This window comes from Carcharhinus amblyrhynchos, unplaced genomic scaffold (assembly GCF_965287045.1).
Source record: "Carcharhinus amblyrhynchos unplaced genomic scaffold, sCarAmb.v2.hapA chromosome_275, whole genome shotgun sequence".
Taxonomy (NCBI): Eukaryota; Metazoa; Chordata; class Chondrichthyes; order Carcharhiniformes; family Carcharhinidae; genus Carcharhinus; species Carcharhinus amblyrhynchos.
Window position 1 is genome coordinate 112,328 of NW_027650015.1, and position 27,054 is coordinate 139,381.

General features: G+C 55.9%; 1 protein-coding gene across 1 annotated transcript; it reads right to left on the bottom strand.

The window, feature by feature from the left end:
• On the bottom strand, positions 1-26,246 carry selenbp1 (selenium binding protein 1). Its single transcript, XM_080183391.1, has 12 exons — positions 26,127-26,246; positions 20,832-20,885; positions 18,439-18,551; positions 14,671-14,856; positions 13,543-13,663; positions 11,641-11,823; positions 10,640-10,821; positions 9,395-9,473; positions 7,733-7,854; positions 6,007-6,099; positions 4,212-4,330; positions 1-1,822 (listed from the first exon to the last, which is right to left on the bottom strand). Exons 1-12 carry the CDS (start codon positions 26,128-26,130, stop codon positions 1,660-1,662), a joined length of 1,419 nt encoding a protein of 472 aa, XP_080039517.1. The 5' UTR covers positions 26,131-26,246; the 3' UTR covers positions 1-1,659.
• Positions 26,247-27,054: the final 808 nt, after the last annotated feature.

The window sequence follows — 27,054 nt, forward strand, 5'->3', positions numbered from 1 at the left end:
GGAGCTTTTACCAAATCAAGTTTATTTAAGAATGTAGTTGATATGTATCATTAGAAAATTAGCAAGAACTTTATCAATTACTTATTAAAGCAAAACATCTGCTATGATGTATAAATCTTAATGAATATCTCTGATGTGTTGCAATTAAAACCAAAATCAATAAACCAAACCCTCTAAACACAGCGCAGGCTAAAGCACACATAATACTGGAATCCAGTGCCCTGGGTTTAATGTTGATTTCAAATGATCTTGAAATCTCAGAGCAGCTTGCCGTCTTCAAAACACCGAAACTTAGATTGTTTTTAATCGCAGGATAGCAAACAAGCTGTGCTTTCAGCTAACTGGTAAAACTTTCAGAATCGGAGCAAAGAGAGAGAGAGAGACTGCCTTCAGCTATGCGTCTAACACTGCAGCCAAAAATGAGACTAAAAATAGCCCTTGTCACCTGAGCAGCACATGTTTTTCTACTGCTCTCACCAATGATATTGCCTAAGGCTGTAGGCTGCAGAGATCATGATTTAAAAAATAAAACTCTTAAAGGGATACTAACGTCACATAATTTCTAGGCATTTTTCAGTTGAATTCACAGTGCTGGATTGGGATTTAAACTGGTGAACTCTTGAATCACACCAAAGTCACACCAAAGAGGCAGAAGAATTAAGACAGGATACAAAATCTCCCAAAAGAAATAACCAAAAACTCGCTGTATAGTATGCTCGGGGGAAGCTTCACTGATCAGAATAGCTGTTTGTTTACAAATTCATAGAATCCCAAAACCCCACCTAGCCTGCACCGACAACAATCTCAGTCAGACCCTATGCCCACAACCTCACATACTTACCTGGCCAATCCACCTAAACCACACATCTTTGGACACTAAGGGACAATTTAGCATGGCCAATCCACCTAAACCACACATCATTGGACACTAAGGGACAATTTAGCATGGCCAATCGACCTAACCTACTCAACTTTGGACAATAAGGGACAATTTAGCATGGCCAATCCCCCTAACCTACTCAACTTTGGACAATAAAGGACAATTTAGCATGGCCAATCCACCTAACCTACTCAACTTTGGACACTAAGGGACACTTTAGCATGGCCAATCGACCTAACCTACTCAACTTTGGACACTAAGGGTCAATTTAGCATGGCCAATCCACCATTGAAGGTCAGATGGAATGGCCATGCTAGATTGCCCCTTTAGGATACAATGATGTGCAGGTTAGGGGGAATTGGCCATGCTAAATTGTCCTTAGTGTCCAAAGATGTGCAGGTTAGGGGGATTGGTCATGTGTAGTTTAGTTGGATTAGCAGGGTAAATAGATGAGGTTACGGGGATGGGGCCTGGGTAAGATGTTTTTTCAGAGGGTCGGTGCAGTCTCGAGGGGCTGAATGGCCTCCTTCTGCGCCGTAGGGATTCTACGATTCTAGCGACTTGTCACAATGAGATTCTACAAATTAGCTTTTTCACTTACGCTTGTCAATTGGAGAAGGAACTCTTTGCATTCAGAGAAAAAAAAACAAGCAGAATTCTTGATCGGGGTGCTCAGGAAGCTACGGTTGCATCAAAATGGACCCTGATCTTAACGGAGGCCCCCTAGAGTCTCAGCGGATGTCCCCTAAGTATCTCCAGACCTCCTTCATCGACCCCACCTACAGCCAAATATCGGAACTGCAGTCTCCGCCCGGGTACCGGACCTCGTGGGCGAGGGCCGGCCCGTCCGGTTCCTTGCCGAAGTCCACCAGGAAATTCTTGTTAATTGTCAGTCCACCCTTCTCGGTGTCCACGTCAATCTGCAACATCACCGATCCTTCCCTGCAACACAGAACACCTTCAAACCCTTTCAGCTCCTGACTCTCTCCGCAGGAAAGATTCACACAGAGTGCTCCGTTGCGGAGGGACAGTACTGTGTCTTGAAGTAATGTATTTGGGTCATGTTTCTGTTGTTACTGCAGCAGCATAATTGATCTTAATTGCTGCAGTGTTTGCTTTAATCTGGATGAATGCAGATTTACCAGTTTACGGTTTGCCCCAGGGGTTTTTCAGAGTAGAGCTTAATTCGGGTGATTGACAGATAAGGCCATATGACTGGGCACACACTTCATTTGCTTCTTGGAGAGCTGCAGAGAGCAGCAGCCCTCCCTCTCTCTGGAGTTCGGAGACTGGGATCTGCAAGAGGCTTGGAGGGGGGAGCATTTTCTACCACAGGAATCGTAGCAGGCAGGTCATGGGAATGTCTGTTTTTCTTTTGGTGCTAACCAGTTCTGAAGCGGGATTTTTATCTATGGGGATATTGCTTAAATTGGCCCCCTACACCCCCTCCCTGTTTCTGTAACCTCCTCCAGCCCCCTACACCCCCTCCCTATCTCTGTAACCTCCTCCAGCCCCCTACACCCCCTCCCTATCTCTGTAACCTCCTCCAGCCCCCTCCACCCCCTCCCTATCTCTGTAACCTCCTCCAGCCCCCTACACCCCCTCCCTGTTTCTGTAACCTCCTCCAGCCCCCTACACCCCCTCCCTATCTCTGTAACCTCCTCCAGCCCCCTACACCCCCTCCCTATCTCTGTAACCTCCTCCAGCCCCTACACCCCCTCCCTATCTCTATAACCTCCTCCGGCCCCCTACACCCCCTCCCTATCTCTATAACCTCCTCCGGCCCCCTACACCCCCTCCCTATCTCTATAACCTCCTCCAGCCCATTACACCCCCTCCCTATCTCTGTAACCTCCTCCAGCCCATTACACCCCCTCCCTATCTCTGTAACCTCCTCCAGCCCATTACACCCCCTCCCTATCTCTGTAACCTCCTCCAGCCCCTACACCCCCTCCCTATCTCTGTAACTTCCTCCAGCCCCCTACACCCCCTCGCGATCTCTGTCACCTCCTCCAGCCCCCTACACCCCTCTCCCTATCTCTATAACCTCCTCCGGCCCCCTACACCCCCTCCCTATCTCTATAACCTCCTCCAGCCCATTACACCCCCTCCCTATCTCTGTAACCTCCTCCAGCCCATTACACCCCCTCCCTATCTCTGTAACCTCCTCCAGCCCATTACACCCCCTCCCTATCTCTGTAACCTCCTCCAGCCCCTACACCCCCTCCCTATCTCTGTAACTTCCTCCAGCCCCCTACACCCCCTCGCGATCTCTGTCACCTCCTCCAGCCCCCTACACCCCTCTCCCTATCTCTATAACCTCCTCCAGCCCCTACAACCCCTCTCTATCTCTATAACCTCCTCCGGCCCCCTACATCCCCTCCCTATCTCTGTAACCTCCTCCAGCCCCCACATCCCCTCCCTATCTCTAGAACCTCCTCCAGCCCCCACATCCCCTCCCTATCTCTGTAACCTCCTCCAGCCCCCACATCCCCTCCCTATCTCTCGAACCTCCTCCAGCCCCCACATCCCCTCCCTATCTCTATAACCTCCTCCAGCCCCGACACCCCCCTCCCTATCTATGGCCGCAGATCCGCCACGACCTCATTGAATGGCGCGGACGAGATCCGAGGGGCTGAATGGCCTCCTCCTGTTCCTTCATCCCCGAAATCTAGTCTAAAACCAGAGGGCATAGGTTTAAGATGAGAGGGGAGAGACACAAAAGTGTCCAGGGGGAGCAATTTCTTCACACAGAGGGCGGTGAGTGTCTGGGACAAGCTGCCAGAGGCAGTAGTAGAAGCAATTTTGTCTTTTAAAAGCGTTTAGACAGTTACATGGGTACGATGGGTATAAATGTGGGCAATTGAGATTAGCTTAGGGGTTAAAAGCAAAGGGGTGGCATGGACAAGTTGGGCCGAAGGGCCTGTTTCCATGCTGTAAACCTCTATCACTCTATGAAGGGGGGGAACAGAGTAGAGAGGGAGAAAACTGCCCCCCCAACCACTTCCCAGCGCGAGGATCGGGAACTGGAAGGCGCAGATTTAAATTTAAAAGGGAGAAGGCAGAAGCGAGAGAGAAACTTTGAATTCAGACCCCAATGGCGCTGACCAAAAGCGCGGCGAACGGAAGATTAAATCGGCGGGGGGGGGGGGGGTTTCTGATTGGAATTGGAAAACAGTGCAGCAGCAAGCTGATCGCTGCTTCGAGGAGAGGGCTAGCAGGGAGGCGCTGGGCCGAAGGGCCTCCTTCTGTGCTGTGAAGGTCCTAGGCCAGGGGGGAATCAGAGAGGGGAGGAAATGGGCAAGAGCGTGAACGCGTAACACAGACTCACTTGATGATCTCCGGGTAAAACTGCTTATCCCACCCGCTGTACAGCGAGGTCGTGACGTAGAGGCGCTTCCCGTCCAAGCTCAGCTGGATCATCTGCGGTCCACCCCCGATCCTCTTCCCCTGTCAGGACACCAAAAGGATCATCACCGGAGGGCGGGCGGCTTGAGGGGGGGAAGGCTTTTAAGCGTAATTCCACGGCGGCACGAGGCACACAAGATAAAGGGAAGGCTGCGCTTCACCCAGGACACAACTGCCCGTCGTCCAACAGAACAGAGAGATCTCGGGGTACAGGTTCGCAGCTCCTTGAAAGTGGAGTCACCGGTGGACAGGGTGGTGAAGAAGGCATTCGGCATGCTTGGTTTCATCGGTAAGGATCTGGAGATGCCGGCGTTGGACTGGGGTGAACGCAGTAAGAAGTCTGACAACACCAGGTTACAGTCCAACCGATTTACTTGGTCGTAAACTCACAAGCTGTCGAGGTTTCCCTCTTCGTCAGGCAGATGGAGAGAAGTCCATCGAGGGAAACCCCGAAAGCAAGACGCGGTTGATGGGTTTTTGATAAGCGAGGGGATTAAGGGTTATGGGGAGAGGGCGGGAATGTGGAACTGAGCCACGACAGATCAGCCATGATCTTATTGAATGGCGGGGCAGGCTCGAAGGGCTAGATGGCCTACTCCTGCTCCTATTTCTTATGTTCTTGTGAGTTTACTATCAAATAAATCGGTTGGACTTAAACCTGGTGTTGTCAGACTTCTTACTGTGTTCATCGGTCAGAATACAGGAGTTGGGACGTCTTGTTGAAGTTGTACAAGACATTGGTAAGGCCACACTTGGAATACTGTGTACAGTTCTGGTCACCCTATTATAGAAAGGATATTATTAAACTAGAAAGAGTGCAGAAAAGATTTACTAGGATGCTACCGGGACTTGATGGATTGGGGAGAGGCTGGATAGACTGGGACTTTTTTCCCTAGGGCGTAGGAGGCTTACATTAAGACCTTGCGTGAAGTTGATCTTTCTCTACACCCTAGCTGAGACTGTAACACTACATTCCGCACCCTCTCCTTTCCTTCTCTATGAATGGTATGCTTTGTCTGTATAGCACGCAAGAAACAATACTTTTCACTGTATCTCAATACATGTGACAATAATAAATCAAAACTATGTACTCTATGAACGGTATGCTTTGTCTGTAAGGGACAATTTAGCGTGGCCAATCCACCCTAACCTGCACATCTTTGGACACTAAGGGGCAATTTAGCATAGCCAATCCACCCTAACCTACACATCTTTGGACACTAAGGGACAATTTAGCATGGCCAATCCACCCTAACCTACACATCTTTGGATAATAAGGGGGAATCCACCCTAACCTGCACATCTTTGGACACTAAGGGGCAATTTAGCATGGCCAATCCACCCTAACCTGCACATCTTTGGACACTAAGGGGCAATTTAGCATGGCCAATCCACCTAACCTACACATCTTTGGACACTAAGGGACAATTTAACATGGCCAATCCACCCTAACCTACACATCTTTGGACACTAAGGGACAATTTAGCACGGCCGATCCACCTAACCTACACATCTTTGGACACTAAGGGGCAATTTAGCACGGCCAATCCACCGAATCCACACATCTTTCACATGCGGGAGGAACCCCAGGCAGACACAGGGAGAAAGTGCAGACTCCACACAGACAGTGACTGGAGCCGGGAATCGACCCCATGTCCCTGGCGCTGCGAGGCAGCAGTGCTAACCCACTGGGCCACCCATCAAAAGCCCCTTCTCACCTTAACAACGCAGGGCTCGGGCTGACTCTGCAGCTCCTGGTCCTCAAGAACCTTCACTGGTCCTCCCTTCACAAAGCACCCTCCGATGAAAACCTGGGGGAACACAGACAGAGTCAATCTGGGCAGACGGATTCTCTCTCGGCCGTTCAGAATGAAGGGAGGGTTGAGGGGGCAGGTAAAGGTACAACCAGTGTGGCCCAGTGCTCCTCCAAGCTTGACCTGCCCAATGCTGTCCTTCCTCTGAAACACTGTGGCCCCCACACATCCCAACGCATTCCGACTCACCGCGCCTCTCACTCTCAACAACATCAGCTCCCAGTGTGATAATGCCACATTTCCATCCCTTCACCCCCCCCAACCCTCCTTATCTCTGTAACCTCCTCCAGCCCCTACACCCCCTCCCTATCTCTGTAACCCCCTCCAGCCCCTACACCCCCTCCCTATCTCTGTAACCTCCTCCAAGCCCTACACCCCCTCCCTATCTCTGCCCCCTCCTCCAGTCCCCTACACCCCCTCCCTATCTCTGTAACCTCCTCCAGCCCCCTACACCCCCTCCCTATCTCTGTAACCTCCTCCAACCCCCTACACCCCCTCCCTATCTCTGTAACCTCCTCCAACCCCCTACACCCCCTCCCTATCTCTGTAACCTCCTCCAGTCCCCTACACCCCCTCCCTATCTCTGTAACCTCCTCCAGCCCCCTACACCCCCTCCCTATCTCTGTAACCCCCTCCAGCCCCTACACCCCCTCCCTATCTCTGTAACCCCCTCCAGTCCCCTACACCCCCCTCCCTATCTCTGTAACCCCCTCCAGCCCCTACACCCCCTCCCTATCTCTGTAACCCCCTCCAGCCCCTACACCCCCTCCCTATCTCTGTAACCCCCTCCAGTCCCCTACACCCCCCTCCCTATCTCTGTAACCCCCTCCAGTCCCCTACACCCCCCTCCCTATCTCTGTAACCCCCTCCAGTCCCCTACACCCCCCTCCCTATCTCTGTAACCCCCTCCAGTCCCCTACACCCCCCTCCCTATCTCTGTAACCCCCTCCAGTCCCTACAACCCTCCGAGATCTCTGTGTTCCTCCAATTCCGGCCTCTCGAGCATCTCCCGATTCCCATCGCTCCGCCATTGGGGGCCTAAGCTCTGGAATTCCCTCCCTAAACCCCCCACCTCTCTCTCTGTCTCTGTCTTTCTCTCTCTCTCTCTCCCTCTCTCTGTCTCTCTCTCCATCTTCCTCTTTTTCTCTTTCTCTCTCTCTCTGTCTCTGTGTGTCCCTCTCTCTCTGTCCCTCTCTCTGTCTCTCTCACTCCGTCTCTCTCTCTCTCTTTCTCTGTCTCTCTCTCTGTCTCTCTCACTCCGTCTCTCTCTCTCTCTTTCTCTGTCTCTCTCTCTGTCTCTCTCACTCCGTCTCTCTCTCTCTCTTTCTCTGTCTCTCTATCTCTCTCTCTCTCTCTCTGCCCCTCTCTCTCTCTCTCTCTCTCTCTATCTGTGTACCCTGCCCTGGGAGTCCCCACCCTGCCAGCGAGCCAGACCGCACCGTCACATCACAGCAGTCCCAGAGGGACAGACACAGAGACGCACCCTGTCTGAAGGGCACGGCTCACCCACAGAGCCTTCGGGAGGACACAGATTGATCCCCCCCGCCCTCCCCAGCTCCCTGCGTGATTGCCCCATTCACCCACTGGCCATGGGTAAGAGGCGATGTGACCCTCTCTGCCCGGTGCTGACCTGTCCGACCATTCTGGGTTTGCGGGTGTCGCTGATATCGTACTGCCGCAGGTCCCCGTGCAACCAGTTACTGAAATAGAGAAAGCGATCGTCCAGGGAGATCAGAATGTCCGTGATCAAACCTGCAACAAAACGCAAGGTCAACTCCAACAAATGTTTCAATAAAGCTCCCCCTCCCTATCTCTGTAACCTCCTCCAGCCCCTACACCCCCTCCCTATCTCTGTAACCTCCTCCAGCCCCCTACACCCCCCTCCCTATCTCTGTAACCTCCTACACCCCCTCCCTATCTCTGTAACCCCCTCCAGCCCCCTACACCCCCCTCCCTATCTCTGTAACCTCCTCCAGCCCCTACACCCCCCTCCCTATCTCTGTAACCCCCTCCAGCCCCCTACACCCCCTCCCTATCTCTGTAACCTCCTCCAGCCCCTACACCCCCTCCCTATCTCTGTAACCTCCTCCAGCCCCTACACCCCCTCCCTATCTCTGTAACCCCCTCCAGCCCCCTACACCCCCCTCCCTATCTATGTAACCTCCTCCAGTCCCTACACCCCCTCCCTATCTCTGTAACCTCCTCAAGCCCCCTACACCCCCTCCCTATCTCTGTAACATTCTCCAGCCCCTACACCCCCCTCCCTATCTCTGTAACCCCCTACAACCCCCTCCCTATCTCTGTAACCCCCTCCAGCCCCTACAACCCCCTCCCTATCTCTGTAACCTTCTCCAGCCCCTACACCCCCTCCCTATCTCTGTAACCCCCTCCAGCCCCCTACACCCTCCTCCCTATCCCTGTGAACTCCTCCCTCCCTATTTCATCCAGAAGTCTCTTAAAAGACCCCAACTCCAAGGGTGTTGGGGGGGTGGTGTCCAAAACTAGAGGGCAGAGGTTGACGGTGAGAGGGGAAAGGGGGGGACCCGAGGGGTAACTTTTTTTCACACAGAGGGGTTGTGGAATGAGGGGCAAGAGGTGGCTACAATGACAATACGTATAAGAAAGACATTTGGACAGGTACATAGAGCATGACAGCGCAGTACAGGCCCTTCGGCCCTCGATGTTGTACCGACCAGTGGAACCAACCTAATGACCCTCTAACCTAAACTATTTCCAACGTTATCCATGTGCCTATCCACCGACCATTCGAACGCCCTTATACCAACATGGAAAGCTTAGAGGGATACAGGCCAAACGCGGGCAAGTGGAGCTAGTTCGGCTTCGGAAACACGGCCGGCATGGAGAAGATGGGCCGAAGGGCCCTGTTTCCGTGCTGCACGCCTCTCTGACCCGACACTAACAGGAAAGGACAAGGGGAGAGAAAGGTCAACTGTTCCCACTGGTCGGAGATTCCAGAACTCGCGGGGTGGTGGGGGGAGAGAGGCTGAAACTGAGGGCCAGACCGTTGAGATGTTCGGAAACAATGTCTACACACGGAGCGTGGCACAGGCTGCAAACTCTCTCCCACAAACACCACTCCGTGCCAGGTCAGTTGCTAATTTTAAATCTGAGATTGATAAATGAAATTAAAATAGCCCGTGCCCCTGGCACCGTGTGGCAGCAGCGCTAGCCTCAGTCGCTGCTCTGGCTGACTTCCACTTTGTTGACATTGTCGTCGTCTCCCGGGATTCGAACTCTTGCCCCGATGTGGCGGGGGCAGGAATCGCCTTACCTGGTATCTCCGGCAGGAGCCAGCCTTCCACCTTCTTGTTCGGCACAGCGATGACCTTCTCCGCCGCCCAGTCCCCGCCCTGCGGAAGGAATCAGAACCTGGCCAACAACAGCAGAGAGAGACGGGGGGGGGGGGGGTCCCGCACGAACCCGCGTCCCCAAACGGGAAGAGGAGCACTTCCGCCTGGCGCTCCCTTCTGGTCGGGGAACACCTCAGCGGTCACGGGCATTCGGCCCCTGATCTTCGGGGGGGGGGGGGGGTAAGCGCTCTCCAGGGCGCCCTACACGACAGCGCAGAGTCGCTGAGCAGAGACTGATTGCCAAGTTCTGCACACATGAGGATGGCCTCACCCGGGACCTTGGGTTCATGTTGCACTATCTGTAACCCCCATGACTTGCCTGGGCTTGTAAAACCTCACTTGCTGTACTGTCTGGAGACAATACACATCTCTTTAACCTGTGCTTATACTCTCCACTCGCACTGTCTATACCTTTAAGATTCAATTATCTGTAAAAGACTCGCATTCCAACTGTGACCTTGTAAATTGAGTTTGTGTTTCCATCTGCCCTGTTTGTGAACCGAATTCTTCACTCACCCGATGAAGGGGCAACGCTCCGAAAGCTCGTTCTACCAAGTAAACCTGTTGGACTTTAACCTGGGTGCTGCGAGACTACTTCCTGTACGTTAACACTGCAATGGAGTTGCTGTGAATCTCCGCTGGTTCGGGTTACACCGAGGGAGAATTTAGTGACGGCCAATCCACCCTAACCGGCACAGTCTTTCGGACTGTGGGAGGAAACCGGAGCACCCGGAGGAAACCCATGCAGACACGGGGAGAATGCGCAGACGGTGACCCAAAGCTGGGAATCGAACCGGGGGATCCCTGGCGCTGTCAGGCAGCAGCGCTAACCCACCGTGCCGCCCCTATCAAATATCTAATTCCTTCTTGAAATCTCACAACGTTTTGGCCTCGACTACTTTCTGTGGGAGTGAATTCCACTCCCTCTGGGTGAAGAAATTTCCCCTCCTAAAAGGTTCACCCCCCTTATCCTCAAACTATGGACCCCCTCTTTCTGGACTCCCCCCACCATCGGGACCATTCTCTCTGAATCTACTCTGTATCTCAGCTCGGCACAGTACAGACCAGGGTAAACCATGCCTAGGTGCCATAGCCATCACCCTGGCCTCCTGCCTCTCTGCCCGCCCCCCCCCCCCTCCCAATCCCCGCCAGCTATGGGGCCATACCTCGGTCTTGTAGAAGCGGAAGACAGAGCTGCTGAGGGCACACCCGACCATCCCCTCGGGGGCAGCGGGGTCGTGGAGGAAGCGGATTTCCAACGGGATGACCCCTTCCTGGCCCAGATCGATGGTCTGTACCCGCGTGTGTTTGGCCCAGTCCCAGACGTGGAGGCTGTGTCCGTAGTGACCTTGCCAACGGGTTAAAAATAAAACAAAATTGCATGGTGAAGATTACCCAGTAGATATAACAGCAAGCCCGCACAGGGAATTCTATAGCTTTAATTGGAGGAATTGCGGGGGGAAACGAGGTTCCCTGCACTTTGCAGGTAAACCTCTTCAGAGTTAAATCAGGTCTCGATGTGTCCCGCTCTCTCCGCCAGACCTGCTGGGTTTCTCCAGGTTAATCCAGATTGGTGGCACAGTGGGTTGGCACTGCTGCCCCCCAGGGCCAGGGACCCAGGTTCGATTCCCGGCTCAGGTCACTGTCCGTGCGGAGTCTGCACGTTCTCCCCGTGTCTGCGTGGGTTTCCTCCCACACTCCAAAAGATGTGCGGGTTAGGGTGGATTGGCCGTGCTAAATTGCCCCTTAGTGCCCAAAGATGGTCTGGTTAGGTGGATTGGCCATGTGTGGGGTTCGGAGATAGGGTAGAAAGCGTGGGTGGGAGATACAGTGAATGTGGGACTTGCTCCCACGGTGGGGAGAATGTGGGACTCGCTCCCACGGTGGGGAGAATGTGGGACTCGCTCCCACGGGGGGAGTGGAGGGAGAATGTGGGACTCGCTCCCATGGGGGGGGGAGTTGTTGAGGGGAGATATATCGAGGAGAGGGGGGAGGGTAGATAAACACAGGAGAGAGAAAGGAATGGAAGGATAGGGTGATGGGTGGTGAGATGGTGGGAGGGGGCTAGTGTGGAGCTGGAATCCCAGCCTGGGAGCAGAGGGACCGAATGGCCCCTTCCTGTGCTGGATGCTGGATTGGGGAGGGACGTCACTTATTGTTCTCTCACCAGCTTTGACATCTTCAATGTTAAATCCGTAGCCCAGGGCCTTGGGGGTTCCCCATTCCGTGCTGATCATGACGTTATGGCGGGGCTGATACCAGAAGTCATAGCCAAAGGGTGCGGCGTGTCCGTCCTTCTCCCAGTTCCCCTTCACCTCAAACGTCTCGCCATCCAGTAGAATGAAGCCACCTGCAAAAACAAGGAAAGGCACGGTGGCACAGCGAGGTTAGCACTGCTGCCTCACAGCGCCAGGGACCCGGGTTCGATTCCCGGCCTCGGGTCACTGTCTGTGTGGAGTCTGCACCTTCTCCCCGTGTCTGCGTGGGTTTCCTCCGGGTGCTCCGGTTTCCTCCCACAGTCCAAAGATGTGCGGGTTAGGGTGGATTGGCCGTGCTAAATTACCCCTTGGTGTCAGGGTGATTAGCAGGGGTTACAGGGATAGGAAACATAAGCTGGCAAATGGCCTCCTCCTGTTTCTGTGTAGCAGGCTCGAGAAGGGCTGAATGGCCACCCCCTATTCCAGTGTAACAGCATTGAGAGGGACTGAATGGCCTCCTGTTATCGAGTAACAAGCTCCAGAGGGGCTGAATGGCCTCCTGTTTCTGTGTAACAAGCTCCAGAGGGGCTGAATGGCCTCCTGTTTCTGTGTAACAAGCTCCAGAGGGACTGAATGGCCTCCTGTTATTGAGTAACAAGCTCCAGAGGCGCTGAATGGCCTCCTGTTATTGAGTAACAAGCTCCAGAGGGGCTGAATGGCCTCCTGTTACTGTGTAACAAGCTCCAGAGGGGCTGAATGGCCTCCTGTTACTGTGTAACAAGCTCCAGAGGGACTGAATGGCCTCCTGTTATCGTGTAACAAGCTCCAGAGGGACTGAATGGCCTCCTGTTACTGAGTAACAAGCTCCAGAGGGACTGAATGGGAGTTGAAAGGGTTGGTTTATGTCGGGAGAACGAGTAGACTGGGGCTATACTCATTGGATTCAGAAGAATGAGGGGGGAGATCTTATAGAAACATATAAGATTAAGAAGGGAATGGATAAGATAGAAGCAGGGAAGTTGTTTCCACTGGCGGGTGAAACTAGAACTAGGGGGCATGGCCCCAAAATAAGGGGGAGCAGATTTAGGACTGAGTTGAGGAGGAACTTCTTCACACAAAGGGTTGTGAATCTGTGGGATTCCCTGTCCAGTTGAGGCTCCCTCACTGAATGTTTTTAAGGCAAGGATAGATCGATTTTGGAACAGTAGAGGAATTAAGGGGAGTGGGCGGGTAAGTGGAGCTGAGTCCATGATAAGATCCGCCATGATCTTATTGAATGGGGGAGCAGGCTCGAGAGGCCGAATGGCCGCCTCCTGCTCCTAATTCTCTTGTGTTGTTCTCATCTTTCTCACCCCCATCCCCAGCCCCCTCTTTTATACCTGTGGTGACCTATCAATTTTATCAATGTGGGCTGCACGGCGGCACAGTGGGGGTTAGCACCGCTGCTTCACAGCTCCAGGGTCCCGGGTTCGATTCCCGGCTCGGGGTCACTGTCTGTGTGGTGTTTGCACGTTCTCCCCGTGTCTGCGTGGGTTTCCTCCGGGTGCTCCGGTTTCCTCCCACAGTCCGAAAGATGTGCTGGTTAGGGTGGATTGGCCGTGCTAAGAAAAAATTGCCTCTTAGTGTCCAGGGATGTGTCGGTTAGAGGGATTAGCGGGTATAACATGTAGGGATAGGGGGGTAGGGCCTGGGTGGGATTGTGGTCGGCGCAGACTCGATGGGCCGAAGGGCCTCTTTCTGTACTGTAGGGTTCTGTGATTCTATCCTAGCCCTTCTGTTCTTGTACTCCGTGGCTGTGGGGAGGGTGGGAGTGCAAGGAGGTAGGCGCTAGGAGGAGAGTGGGGCACAACAGCTGACGGGAATCGCGCTACCTTTCCCGTTTCCGGAGGGGTCCCCCATCGAGCTAATCATGACCTCGCCGCTGGCCAGACAGTGCGCCGTGTGCGGGTTGGCCAGGTTACACTTCCAGAACACGTCGATGGGTTCCACAATCTGCAAGGAAGGGGAATAACCGTGGTCAGTGTGGGTCGTTCAGGTGTACGCCACTGACCGCGACTCAGAAACGTCGTACACGGAGCAGTGACTGGCCAAACGCACTGAGCAGATGGCCGGAAACTCGCCACTCCCTCCAACCCCCTCCCCAGAAAGAGGGGCTGAATGGCCTCCCCATTCCCCGCATGGGAGCAAGTCCCACATTCTCCCCCCCCCGTGGGAGTGAGTCCCACATTCTCTCCCCCCCGTGGGAGCCAGTCCCACATTCTCCCCCACCGTGGGAGCGAGTCCCACATTCTCTCCCCCCCGTGGGAGCGAGTCCCACATTCTTTCCCCGTGGGAGCGAGTCCCACATTCTCTCCCCGTGGGAGCGAGTCCCACATTCTCCCCCCCACCGTGGGAGCGAGTCCCACATTCTCCCCCCGTGGGAGCGAGTCCCACATTCTCCCCCCCACCGTGGGAGCGAGTCCCACATTCTCCCCCCCACCGTGGGAGCGAGTCCCACATTCTCCCCCCCCCCGTGGGAGCGAGTCCCACATTCTCCCCCCCCCGTGGGAGCCAGTCCCACATTCTCCCCCCGTGGGAGCGAGTCCCACATTCTCCCCCCCACCGTGGGAGCGAGTCCCACATTCTCCCCCCTCCGTGGGAGCGAGTCCCACATTCTCCCCCCCACCGTGGGAGCGAGTCCCACATTCTCCCCCCCACCGTGGGAGCGAGTCCCACATTCTCCCCCCTCCGTGGGAGCGAGTCCCACATTCTCCCCCCTCCGTGGGAGCGAGTCCCACATTCTCCCCCCCGTGGGAGTGAGTCCCACATTCTCTCCCCCCCGTGGGAGTGAGTCCCACATTCTCTCCCCACCGTGGGAGCGAGTCCCACATTCTCCCCCCGCCGTGGGAGCGAGTCCCACATTCTCCCCCCGTGGGAGCGAGTCCCACATTCTCCCCCCCCCCCGGGGTTTAATTTTGACAGGGGGCTGTGTGAGGAGACGCTGATTTGTACACAATCACCTTGAACATGCGGGGTGCCCGTGGATCAGTCCCCACATCCACCACGTAGATCCTGGATGAGATGAGGGAGGGGAGGATCAGACGGTTGCGGGTTTTGGTGGCGTCTCCGTGGCAGCTGCTGCAGGCGTTCCAACCGGAATGGTGTAGCTCGTCCCGGAGATTCGGCATCGGGAGTCGGTGAATAACCTTCCAGAAGGGAGATAGCATGAGGTGACTGAGCCACTCCACTCTCAAACCCTTATCCTCCTGGTTAAAGCTCCCCGTCACTCTCTCTCTCTCTCTCTCCGTCACTCTCTCCCTCCGTCACTCTCTCTCCGTCACTCTCTCCCTCCGTCATTCTCCCTCTGTCACTCTCTCCCTCCGTCACTCTCTCCCTCCGTCACTCTCTCTCCGTCACTCTCTCCCTCCGTCATTCTCCCTTTGTCACTCTCTCCCTCTGTCACTCTCTCCCTCTGTCGCTCTCTCCCTCTGTCACTCACTCTCCGTCACTCTCTCCCTCCGTCACTCATTGTCCGTCACTCTGTCCCTCCGTCACTCTCTCACTCCGTCACTCTCTCTCCGTCACTCTCTCTCCGTCACTCTCTCACTCCGTCACTCTCTCGCTCCGTCACTCTCTCGCTCCGTCACTCTCTCGCTCCGTCACTCTCTCGCTCCGTCACACTCTCTCCGTCACTCTCTCTCTCCGTCACTCTCTCCCTCCGTCACTCTCGCTCCGTCACTCTCTCGCTCCGTCACTCTCTCGCTCCGTCACTCTCCCTCCATTACTCACCCTCCATCACTCTCTCTCCGTCACTCACACTCTTTCAGTCATTCTCTCTCTCACTGTCACTCTCTCGCTCCGTCATTCTCTTTCTCGCTCCATCGCTCTCTCTCTCTCACCCTAGCTCACTCCCTCACATACCCTCATGCACTCACCCTCTCACCCTCTCTGTTAGATACAGAGTAAAGCTCTCTCGACACTGTCCTCCCATCAAACACTCCCAGGACAGGTACAGCACGGGGTTAGATACAGAGTAAAGCTCCCTCTACACTGTCCCCCCCATCAAACACTCCCAGGACAGGTACAGCACGGGGTTAGATACAGAGTAAAGCTCCCTCTACACTGTCCTCCCATCAAACACTCCCAGGACAGGTACAGCACGGGGTTAGATACAGAGTAAAGCTCCCTCTACACTGTCCCCCATCAAACACTCCCAGGACAGGTACAGCACGGGGTTAGATACAGAGTAAAGCTCCCTCTACACTGTCCCCCCATCAAACACTCCCAGGACAGGTACAGCACAGGGTTAGATACAGAGTAAAGCTCCCTCTACACTGTCCCCCCCATCAAACACTCCCAGGACAGGTACAGCACGGGGTTAGATACAGAGTAAAGCTCCCTCTACACTGTCCCCCATCAAACACTCCCAGAACAGGTACAGCACGGGGTTAGATACAGAGTAAAGCTCCCTCTACACTGTCCCCCCATCAAACACTCCCAGGACAGGTACAGCACGGGATATGCCTTCCCCAATGTGTTCACGTCCTTTCCATGCATGTGATGCCCAGAGCTGGGAGGCGTACTCCTTAGAAAGTCTCACCGTGACTGCCTCGCTGTTATTTTTCACTCCTCTATTGATAAACCCCAGGATCCTGGATGTGCCCGCTCGCTCATGCCTTGCCACGTTTGACATTTCTGTAAAGCTGCAACGTGACTTGCCCAATGTTTAAGCTCAGTGCCCCGGCCGATGAAGGCAAGCATTGCCGTACGCCTTCTCGACCACCTTCTCCACCTGCGTTGCCACTTTCAGCGACCTGTGTACATGCACGCCCAGATCCCTCTGCCTATCAATACTCTTTAAGGGTTCTGCCCTCCCGCGCCGAGGCGGCCTTTTTGCCTCCCGCTCTGAGGAAGCTGTACTCAACTCAGCAACAAAAGGGAGCCCGCCACACGAACGTCCTTCGTGGAAGGAAATCTGCCATCCTTCACCCGGTCTGGCCTCCGTGTGTACCGCTTCAGGGCTCTCTGCGTTAACCCTGCTCTGCCCGTTTCCCACCAGCCTTTCCGTGCCCCCTCTGCAGCCTAGCGCCACCTCCCTCGTAGTTCCCACCACTTCCAAGCCGGGCACGCCTGGTTTGCCCGATATTTGGCACCATCACCTGAGACCGGCAGCCCAGGAGGTCATGCCTACAGAACTAGGCCCGGGGGCTGTTCCCTTGACAACACTTCTTGCGAAACCATGGCTCCCACAAAAACTGCCAGGCAGGTCGGACTGGCTAAGGCCTCCAGCAAACAAAAATGCTTTTGTTTGGCACCCACATTCAGATTTTATCTCCCCTGCTCAGTTTTCACTCCAGAACAACTTGATCCCCCTGCACGGAGGCGACAATTAGCCGAAGAAACACAAAAGCGGGACACAGAAATGGATTACCGGATCCCCGTGGGGAACACTCTGCTCGCTTAACAACATCTCCCTTTATGTCATCCTTGCCTCCCGCTCTCAGGTGGCCATTTTGCCCCCCACTCTGAGGTTGTCCTTTTGCCTCCAGCTCTGAGGCGGCCATTTTGCCTCCTGTTCTGAGGGGCCATTTTGCTTCCCGCTCTGAGGAGGCCGTTTTGCCTTCCACTCTCAGGCGGCTATTTTGCCTCCCGCTCTGAGGAGGCCATTTTGCTTTTCATTCTGAAGGGGCCATTCTGCCTCCCACTCAGAGGAGGCCATTCTCCCTTACACTCCGAGGAGGCCATTTTGCTTCGCTCTGAGGCGGCCATTTTGCCTCCTGTTCTGAGGAGGCCGTTTTGCTTCCCGCTCTGAGGAGGCCATTTTGCTTTTCATTCTGAAGGGGCCATTCTGCCTCCCACTCGGAGGAGGCCATTCTCCCTTACACTCCGAGGAGGCCATTTTGCTTCGCTCTGAGGAGGCCATTTTGAAGGTTTCCGAGAGGGTATTCGTGAACTTTCAAACCCCTTCTCACTTTATCCTCCCAGAAGCAGCCATGCAGCAGTAGGTCAACCATCCCCCCACTCTCTCTGAGTCAGCCGGCTGTGATTAAAGTTACGTTAGATGGAAAGAAAGTGATGTACTGCGGCAACAAGAGAATCGGAGGATTGCCTGCTGGCTGTCGCATATCTTTGGACACTAAGGGGCAATTTAGCATGGCCAATCCACCCTAACCTACACATCTTTGGACACTAAGGGGCAATTTAGCATGGCCAATCCACCCTAACCTACACATCTTTGGACACTAATGGACAATTTAGCATGGCCAATCCACCCTAACCTACACATCTTTGGACACTAAGGGGCAATTTAGCATGGCCAATCCACCCTAACCTACACATCTTTGGACACTAAGGGACAATTTAGCATGGCCAATCCACCCTAACCCACACATCTTTGGACACTAAGGGGCAATTTAGCATGGCCAATCCACCCGAACCTACACATCTTTAGGAGGAAACCCACGCAGACACAGAGTGGGGGTGGGGGGAGAACGTGCAAACTCAGCACGGACCCAAGCTGGGAATGGAATCCGGGTCCCTGGCGCCGTGAGGCAGCAGTGCCTACCGCGGCTAAGGACGTCTCAAGCACCTCCCCCCATCGTCATTCCTCAGCTGCTTTGGAGTGGCCCGCAACCGCTTCCCACCTCCTTGCCAAGAACGACCACTACCCCAGGGACGGCGAACCACCGCCCCCCCCCGCCCCCACAAACCCCCGGGTCGTGCCCTCACTCCTCGGAGCGTTGAGGGGAGACCATGTCGCTTGAAGATGGCGGACAGAGTTGACGTACCTGGGAGTAGTTTGTTGACTTGGGATTGACGTCAACCGTAGCCAGGTAGTCTGGCTTCTCAATGTCGGTGTTCCGGTAGATACACGGCACGTAGACGATTTCTTCTAGCGCCCCTACGTGACGAGGAGGGAGAAAGGGAGAAAGCGCGCACAACATCACAACGTAGGCCAGGGACTGCCCCCCCACCCCCACCACCACCGCCTCTCCATTTCCCCGGGTTCGAATGCCACCACGGCAGAGGGGGGAATGTCGCAGAACCATCGAATCTCACAGTGCAGAAGGAGGCCATTCGGCCCAGCGAGTCTGCACCTACCGCAATCCCACCCAGCCAGCGAGGCCCGTGTCCCACCAATGGATAAAGAAAAGGGCAACAGGGTGTAGGAACAGGAGGAGGCCATTCAGCCCCTCGTTCACCGTGATCACATTCCCGTTTGGCCAACATTTCCCCCCCCCCATACTATCCCCTGTGTCCCTCGATGGCGTAACTCTCTCCATCTCAGCCTCGATTCAGCGACGGAACCTCTGGGGTAAAGAATTCCAAAGATTTACTTCATTTACACAGATTGAGATAGACTTTCTCACACCGAGGCAGGCCACTCAGTCCCTCTGCTTGTGTTAGCTCTCCCCACGAGCCTCCGTGTCTCTCCCCCCCCCCCCACACCTCACGCCCATTAAGCGATTCTTCTCTTCCCTTGCCTGTTCATCCAATCTCAGTGTATCTCTGCCATTCCCTTGAATCGTTCCCCGTGGGAGGCTCCGTGCCGAGGGAGCGCCGCACTGTGGGGAGGGTCGGTGCCGAGGGAGCGCCGCACTGTGGGGAGGGTCGGTGCCGAGGGAGCGCCGCACTGTGGGGAGGGTCGGTGCTGGGGGAGTGCCGCACTGTGGGGAGGGTCGGTGCTGAGGGAGCGCCGCACTGTGGGGAGGGTCGGTGCTGAGGGAGCGCCGCACTGTGGGGAGGGTCGGTGCTGAGGGAGCGCCGCACTGTGGGGAGGGTCGGTGCTGAGGGAGCGCCGCACTGTGGGAGGGTCAGTGCTGAGGGAGCGCCGCACTGTGGGAGGGTCGGTGCTGAGGGAGCGCCGCACTGTGGGGAGGGTCGGTGCTGAGGGAGCGCCGCACTGTGGGGAGGGTCGGTGCTGAGGGAGCGCCGCACTGTGGGGAGGGTCGGTGCTGAGGGAGCGCCGCACTGTGGGAGGGTCAGTGCTGAGGGAGCGCCGCACTGTGGGAGGGTCGGTGCTGAGGGAGCGCCGCACTGTGGGGAGGGTCGGTGCTGAGGGAGCGCCGCACTGTGGGGGGGTCGGTGCCGGGGGAGCGCCGCACTGTGGGGGGGTCGGTGCCGGGGGAGCGCCGCACTGTGGGGAGGGTCGGTGCTGAGGGAGCGCCGCACTGTGGGAGGGTCAGTGCTGAGGGAGCGCCGCACTGTGGGAGGGTCGGTGCCGGGGGAGCGCCGCACTGTGGGGAGGGTCGGTGCTGAGGGAGCGCCGCACTGTGGGAGGGTCAGTGCTGAGGGAGCGCCGCACTGTGGGAGGGTCGGTGCTGAGGGAGCGCCGCACTGTGGGAGGGTCGGTCCCGGGGGAGCGCCGCACTGTGGGAGGGTCGGTGCTGAGGGAGCGCCGCACTGTGGGGAGGGTCGGTGCTGAGGGAGCGCCGCACTGTGGGGAGGGTCGGTGCTGAGGGAGCGCCGCACTGTGGGGAGGGTCGGTGCTGAGGGAGCACCGCACTGTGGGAGGGTCGGTGCTGAGGGAGCGCCGCACTGTGGGAGGGTCGGTGCTGAGGGAGTGCCGCACTGTGGGAGGTTCGGTGCTGAGGGAGCGCCGCACTGTGGGAGGGTCGGTGCTGAGGGAGTGCCGCACTGTGGGAGGGTCGGTGCCGAGGGAGCGCCGCACTGTGGGAGGGTCGGTGCTGAGGGAGTGCTGCATGGCCAATCCACCAGAGTGTATGTTGTTTGCCTGAGGGTAGGTACCAGTGAACAGCGCTCCCCATGGAGGAGGGAGATGTGAACCAGTTGGAACATGTGACAATAACGTGTGTTTAGGAAATGTATTCATGTCATGTTTTTGGTGAGGGGTATGTTTAAAATTCAGGTCAGTTTACCCGGTGCCAAATTGTCTGCACCAGACTGTCAATGGAATCATCTCACCCTGGCACTAATGTCAATATAGAAGAGAGTGTTGGGATTTAGTTGGGCTTCAGAACACACTTTGGGACTAATATTTATCCCTCGGCCAGTGTCACTGAAAAGAAAATTGAGGATCTTGGTCATTATCGCATAGTGGTTTGTGGGATCTTTCTGTGCTGGCTGCCACATTTCCTGCACCTCCAGTCTTCAAAATTCATAGACTGACCGACGAGCTTCGGGACTTCCGGAGACTGGGAGTGATGCACAATCTGCTCACCTTTCATAGCATCCAGCGGAGTCCTGTATCCGGGTCCACATTCTCCACACTTCGCTGCAGAATCAACACAGAATATCAGACAGACAGTGTGAAATCCCCCACTGCCCGCTCCTAATTACCCCTTCCACTGAGTGTCTCGATTGGGCTGTTATCGGGGTTGTGGTGGCAGTTAAGATTCAATCGTGTTGCTCTGTGTGTGAGTGTGTGTGTGTGTGTGTGTGTCCGTGTGTGCCTATCTGTGTGAGTGTTTGTGTCTGTATGTATGTCTGTGTGTGTGCATCTGTCTGCGCATGCATCTATATGTGCCTGTGTGTGTCTATGTGTGTGTGTGACTGTGTGTGTTTGTATGTATGTTTGTATGTGTGTGTCTGTCTGTGTGTATCTGTCTGCATGTGTGTGTGTTTCCATGTATGTGTGTGTGTCTGTAGTCTGTGCACGTGTGTGTGTCTGTGTTTCTGTGTGTGTGAGTCTGTGTTTCTGTGAGTGTTTGTGTGTGTGTCTGTATGTGTGTGTGTGTCTGTAGTCTGTGTGCATGTGCGTGTGTCTGTGTTTCTGTGTGTGTGTCTTGTGTTTCTGTGTGTCTGTATGTGTGTGTGTTTCTGTGTGTGTGTGTGTTTCTGTGTGTCTGTATGTGTGTGTCTATAGTCTGTGCATGTGTGTGTCTGTTTCTGTGTGTCTGTATGTGTGTGTGCCTGTATGTGTGTGTGTGTCTGTGTTTCTGTGTCTGTATGTGTGCATGTGTGTGTGTCTGTGTTTCTGCGTGTGTGTGTCTGTGTTTCGATCCGTGTGTGCCTATATGTGTGTGTGTGTGTGTGCATCTGTGTTTCTATGTGTGTGTGTGGGTGGGGAAGGGGGTCTGGAGTTACATGCAGGCCAGACCGGGGTAAGGAGGGCAAATTCCCTTCCCTAGAGGGGACATTAGTGAACCAGATGGGGTTTAAAAATCAGCCTGGTATTTTCATTATGAGTGAGGTGACTTTTTTTCAAATTTAATTCACGACATTTCTTTGGGACGTTTAATCCATCAGGATTTTATTGATCCAGAATCGTCTGACTGGTGTGAATTGAAACAATTTCGAGTATTTTTAATAGTTTATTTGTTCGTGTCACAGTTACATTAACACCGCAATGAAGTTACTGTGAAAATCCACCACACTCCTGTTCGGGTTACACTGAGGGAGAGTTTAGCGCGGCCAATCTACCCTAACCAGCACGTCTTTGGGAGGAAACCGGAGCACCCGGAGGAAACCCACGCAGACACGGGGAGAACGCGCGGACTCCGCACGGAGAGTGACCCGAGCCGGGGAATCGAACCCAGGTCCCAGGCGCCGTGAGGGGGCAGCGCTGACCACTGCCTCAATCGGGGATCTCACACTCGCAAGAGGTCCACCTCAAGAGCTTTGTGGGGGCCACTACGCTGGACAGCGAGGCTCAAGCATTCGTCCATGTGGACACCCTTCCAGCGGCGACCCGACGGGGATTGGGGGGGGGGGCAGGATCGGACGGACACGGAGAAGGCCGTTCGGCCCCTCACAAACGCGACGAGGTCTCGGCCAATCCGACGAGTTAACCTCAAATCCGCATCCCAACAACCCCTCAATAACTTGTGCGCCCACCACCCCCGTGCAGTCCTCCTGACCCCCTACTTGCTTGCCAAGAATCCGTCCACCTCCAAGAACTCCCAGGTATGATCGATGAAGGAGCAGCACTCTGAAAGCTCGTGCGACCAAATCAACCTGTCGGACTTTAACCCTGTGGGACTGCCCACCCCAGTCCAGCAACCCAACATCAGAGACATTCAGAGGCTCTGACTCCTGATCCAAAGATTCCCGGGCACTCAGGGTCGCTCCATCCCTGTGCCAAGAGAAGTTATTCCCCAGATGCAGTGTGTCTCAACAAAGCTGTCCTTGGCTTGGTTAGGTTGTGACTATTTGCATTTTTTGGCAATTCTCGAGGTGCGTGCATCCGCCAGTGCGTCCAGCTGCCTTCCCCTCAGGGACGTCTGGGGCGATAATCCCAGAAATGACAGACTCCTGGCCGAGGATCGGAGATATTTCAGCTGGACGGAGCCCTGGCTCAAAGCCGACCGCTGCTCTCAGAGCTCCCCGCAACTCGGGAATGAGATTGAAAATCCTGAGAAGGGACCGTCAGTGCCGAGGGAGCGCCGCACTGTGGGAGGGTCGGTGCTGAGGGAGCGCCGCACTGTGGGGGGGTCGGTGCCGAGGGAGCGCCGCACTGTGGGAGGGTCAGTGCTGAGGGAGCACCGCACTGTGGGGAGGGTCGGTACTGAGGGAGCGCCGCACTGTGGGAGGGTCAGTGCTGAGGGAGCGCCGCACTGTGGGAGGGTCGGTGCTGAGGGAGCGCCGCACTATGGGAGGGTCGGTGCCGAGGGAGTGCCGCTCTGTGGGAGGGTCGGTGCCGAGGGAGCGCCGCACTGCAGGGAGGGTCGGTGCTGAGGGAGCGCCGCACTGCAGGGAGGGTTGGTGCCGAGGGAGCGCCGCTCTGTGGGAGGGTCGGTGCTGAGGGAGCGCCGCACTGCAGGGAGGGTCGGTGCCGAGGGAGCGCCGCACTGCAGGGAGGGTCGGTGCCGAGGGAGCGCCGCACTGCAGGGAGGGTCGGTGCCGAGGGAGCGCCACACTGTGGGGAGGGTCGGTGCTGAGGGAGCGCCGCACTGTGGGAGGGTCGGTGCCGAGGGAGCGCCGCACTGTGGGAGGGTTGGTGCCGAGGGAGCGCCACATTGTGTGAGGGTCGGTGCCGAGGGAGCGCCGCACTGTGGGGAGGGTCGGTGCTGAGGGACGTCGCACTGTGGGAGGGTCGGTGCCGAGGGAGCCCCGCACTGTGGGGAGGGTCGGTGCCGAGGGAGCGCCGCACTGTGGGAGGGTTGGTGCCGAGGGAGCGCCACATTGTGTGAGGGTCGGTGCCGAGGGAGCGCCGCACTGTGGGGAGGGTCGGTGCTGAGGGACGTCGCACTGTGGGAGGGTCGGTGCCGAGGGAGCCCCGCACTGTGGGGAGGGTCGGTGCTGAGGGAGCGCCGCACTGTGGGGAGGGTCGGTGCCGAGGGAGCGCCGCACTGTGGGGAGGGTCGGTGCTGAGGGAGCGCCGCACTGTGGGAGGGTCGGTGCTGAGGGAGCGCCGCACTGTGGGAGGGTCGGTGCTGAGGGAGTCCCGCACTGTGGGGAGGGTCGGGACTTTAACCTGGTGTTGTGAGACTTCTTACTGTGCCCACCCCAGTCCAATGCCGGCAACTTCACATCGGAGATATTCAAAGATTCTGCCTCCTGACGCAACGATTCCCTGGCAGCCTGCACTCAGGATTGCGCCATCCCTGCATCAGGGACGGCCAAGGGAAAAGTTATTCCCTAAAAACGATCAGTGCACCGGATGCAGTGTGTCCCAACAGTGCCGTGCTTGGCTTAGTTAGGTTGTAAATATTTGCAGTCTGTTAGCATTTGGCAAGGGGAGGGTGGTGTGTAAGTATCCACCAGTGAGTCCAGCTGCCTTCCCCTCAGGGGCGTCTGGGGTATTGACCAGCAATCACAGAACCCTGGCCGCAGATCGGAGATATTTCAGCTGGATGGATCCCTGCCTTAAGGGAGCGCCGCACTGTGGGGGGGGTCGGTGCCGAGGGAGCCCCGCACTGTTGGGGGGGGTCGGTGCTGAGGGAGCGCCGCACTGTGGGGGGTCGGTGCCGAGGGAGCGCCGCACTGTGGGGAGGGTCGGTGCTGAGGGAGCGCCGCACTGTTGGGGGGGGTCGGTGCTGAGGGAGCGCCGCACTGTGGGAGGGTTGGTGCCGAGGGAGCGCCGCACTGTGGGGACGGTCGGTGCTGAGGGAGCGTCGCACTACGGGAGGGTCGGTGCCGAGGGAGCGCCGCACTGTGGGGAGGGTCGGTGCTGAGGGAGCGTCGCACTGTGGGGAGGGTCGGTGCCGAGGGAGCGCCGCACTGTGGGGAGGGTCGGTGCTGAGGGAGCGCCGCACTGTGGGGAGGGTCGGTGCCGAGGGAGCGCCGCACTGTGGGGAGGGTCGGTGCTGAGGGAGCGTCGCACTACGGGAGGGTCGGTGCCGAGGGAGTGCCGCACTGTGGGGAGGGTCGGTGCCGATGGAGCGTCGCACTACGGGAGGGTCGGTGCCGAGGGAGCGCCGCACTGTGGGGAGGGTCGGTGCTGAGGGAGCGTCGCACTACGGGAGGGTCGGTGCCGAGGGAGCGCCACACTGTGGGAGGGTCGGTGCCGAGGGAGCGTCGCACTACGGGAGGGTCGGTGCCGAGGGAGTGCCGCACTGTAGGGGAGGATGTGAAGGGTCGTGGTGGGTGTTCACCTCTCGGTCCTGTGCCATGTTTATTCCTTAACCATCACCACTGGGCAAACAGCTGCCCTGGGCTAGTATCGCATTGCTGCCGGGTGGGATCTGGCTGTGCAGAAATTGTCGAGACAGAGAGAGATGGTCAAAGGGAAAGCCCCGCCTTGGCCATTTGGAACGGTGCCCTCAAGCGCTAGAGCAATGCAAACCGGTTGGCAGAAGTGGCAATGTGTCGGGTCCAGATAAGGCAAAGGGGGTGTGGGGAGGGCAACTCCCTAACCCGCCCACACCCCCACCCCCCCACTTTCAGGAGAGCCTTGAGTCCCGTCCCTCCGCACCCCCCCCCCCATGCCAAGGAATGCATTCCGAAATGGGCAGACGGAGACCCCCCCCCCCACCAAATGAGTCGGGGGGTGGGGCTTGCAAGCGGGATCGGACTGCAGGGAGGGGGTCGTTCTGTGTGTCCCCCCACCCCACCCCCACCACCTCCCTGCCTCGATGTGTCAAACCCCACCTCCTCCTCGCACAGGGTGGCACGGTGGGTTAGCGCTGCTGCCTCGCGGCGCCAGGGACCCGGGGTTCGAATTCCCGGCCTCGGGTCACTGCCTGCACGTTCTCCCCGTCTCGGGGTGGGTTTCGGCCTCGTTCCCCCCCCTCGGCGTACCCGGACAGGAGCGGGGCGACGACGGAGAGATGGTCCCGCGGTCACTTCGTTGCGGTGTTAATGCCAGCTGACTTGCAAGACAGACAAACAAATGAATTTCGGAAACGTCTGTGGAACTGCCTCTCCGACAGACCGATCCTCCCAGCCTCTTTCTCTCTCTCCCCCCCCCCCCCCCCCAACCCACCTCCCCACACTGCCCGTGAGACACGCGTGAATTCTGGCACAGAGTTTCCCAAATAAAAAAGTGTGTCCCCCTCCCTCCCCCCCGCTCCCCGCAACTCTTCGCGAGTTAGTGAAAAGGGGCAGGATAATTTCGCACCAAAGGTGAACTCACCCATCCTTCTCGGCGTCAAACTTTGTGTCGATTCTTGCACAGAACCGAGCAGAGAGAGACCACAAAGCGATCGAGCGTGTGTGTGTGTGTGTGTGTGTGTGTCAGAGAGAGAAAGAGACGGAGGGAGCACACACAAACTCGGAGAGAGAGAGAGGTGACAGTCCAAAGTACGTACGTCAGATGGAACAGCAAGAGGAGTCCAATCTAAAAAGCACACTCCTTTTAACTCCTTGCAGCCCAGGTCCGAGGCTGTTCTCTCCCCCTGTTTCATTCCTCCTGACCACTTCCTTTCTATCAATTTGATCTGATTTATTATCGAGATACAGTGAAAATTATTGTTTCTTGCGTGCTGTACAGACAAAGCATACCGTTCATAGAGTACATAGATTTGATTTATTATCATCACGTGTATCGAGATACAGTGAAAAGTATTGTTTCTTGCGCGCTATACGGACAAAGCATACCGTTCATAGAGTACATAGATTTGATTTATTATCATCACGTGTATCGAGATACAGTGAAAAGTATTGTTTCTTGCATACTATACAAAGCATACCATTCATAGAATACATAGATTTGATTTATTATCGTCACATGTATTGAGATACAGTGAAAAGTATTGTTTCTTGCGCGCTATACGGACAAAGCATACCGTTCATAGAGTACATAGATTTGATTTATTATCATCACATGTATTGGGATACAGTGAAAAGTTGTTTCTTGCATACTATACAGACAAAGCATACCATTCATAGAATACATAGATTTGATTTATTATTGTCACCTGTATTGAGATAGTGAAAAGTATTGTTTCTTGCGCGCTGTACAAAGCATACCGTTCATAGAGTACATAGATTTGATTTATTATCATCACATGTATTGGGATACAGTGAAAAGTTGTTTCTTGCATACTATACAGACAAAGCAT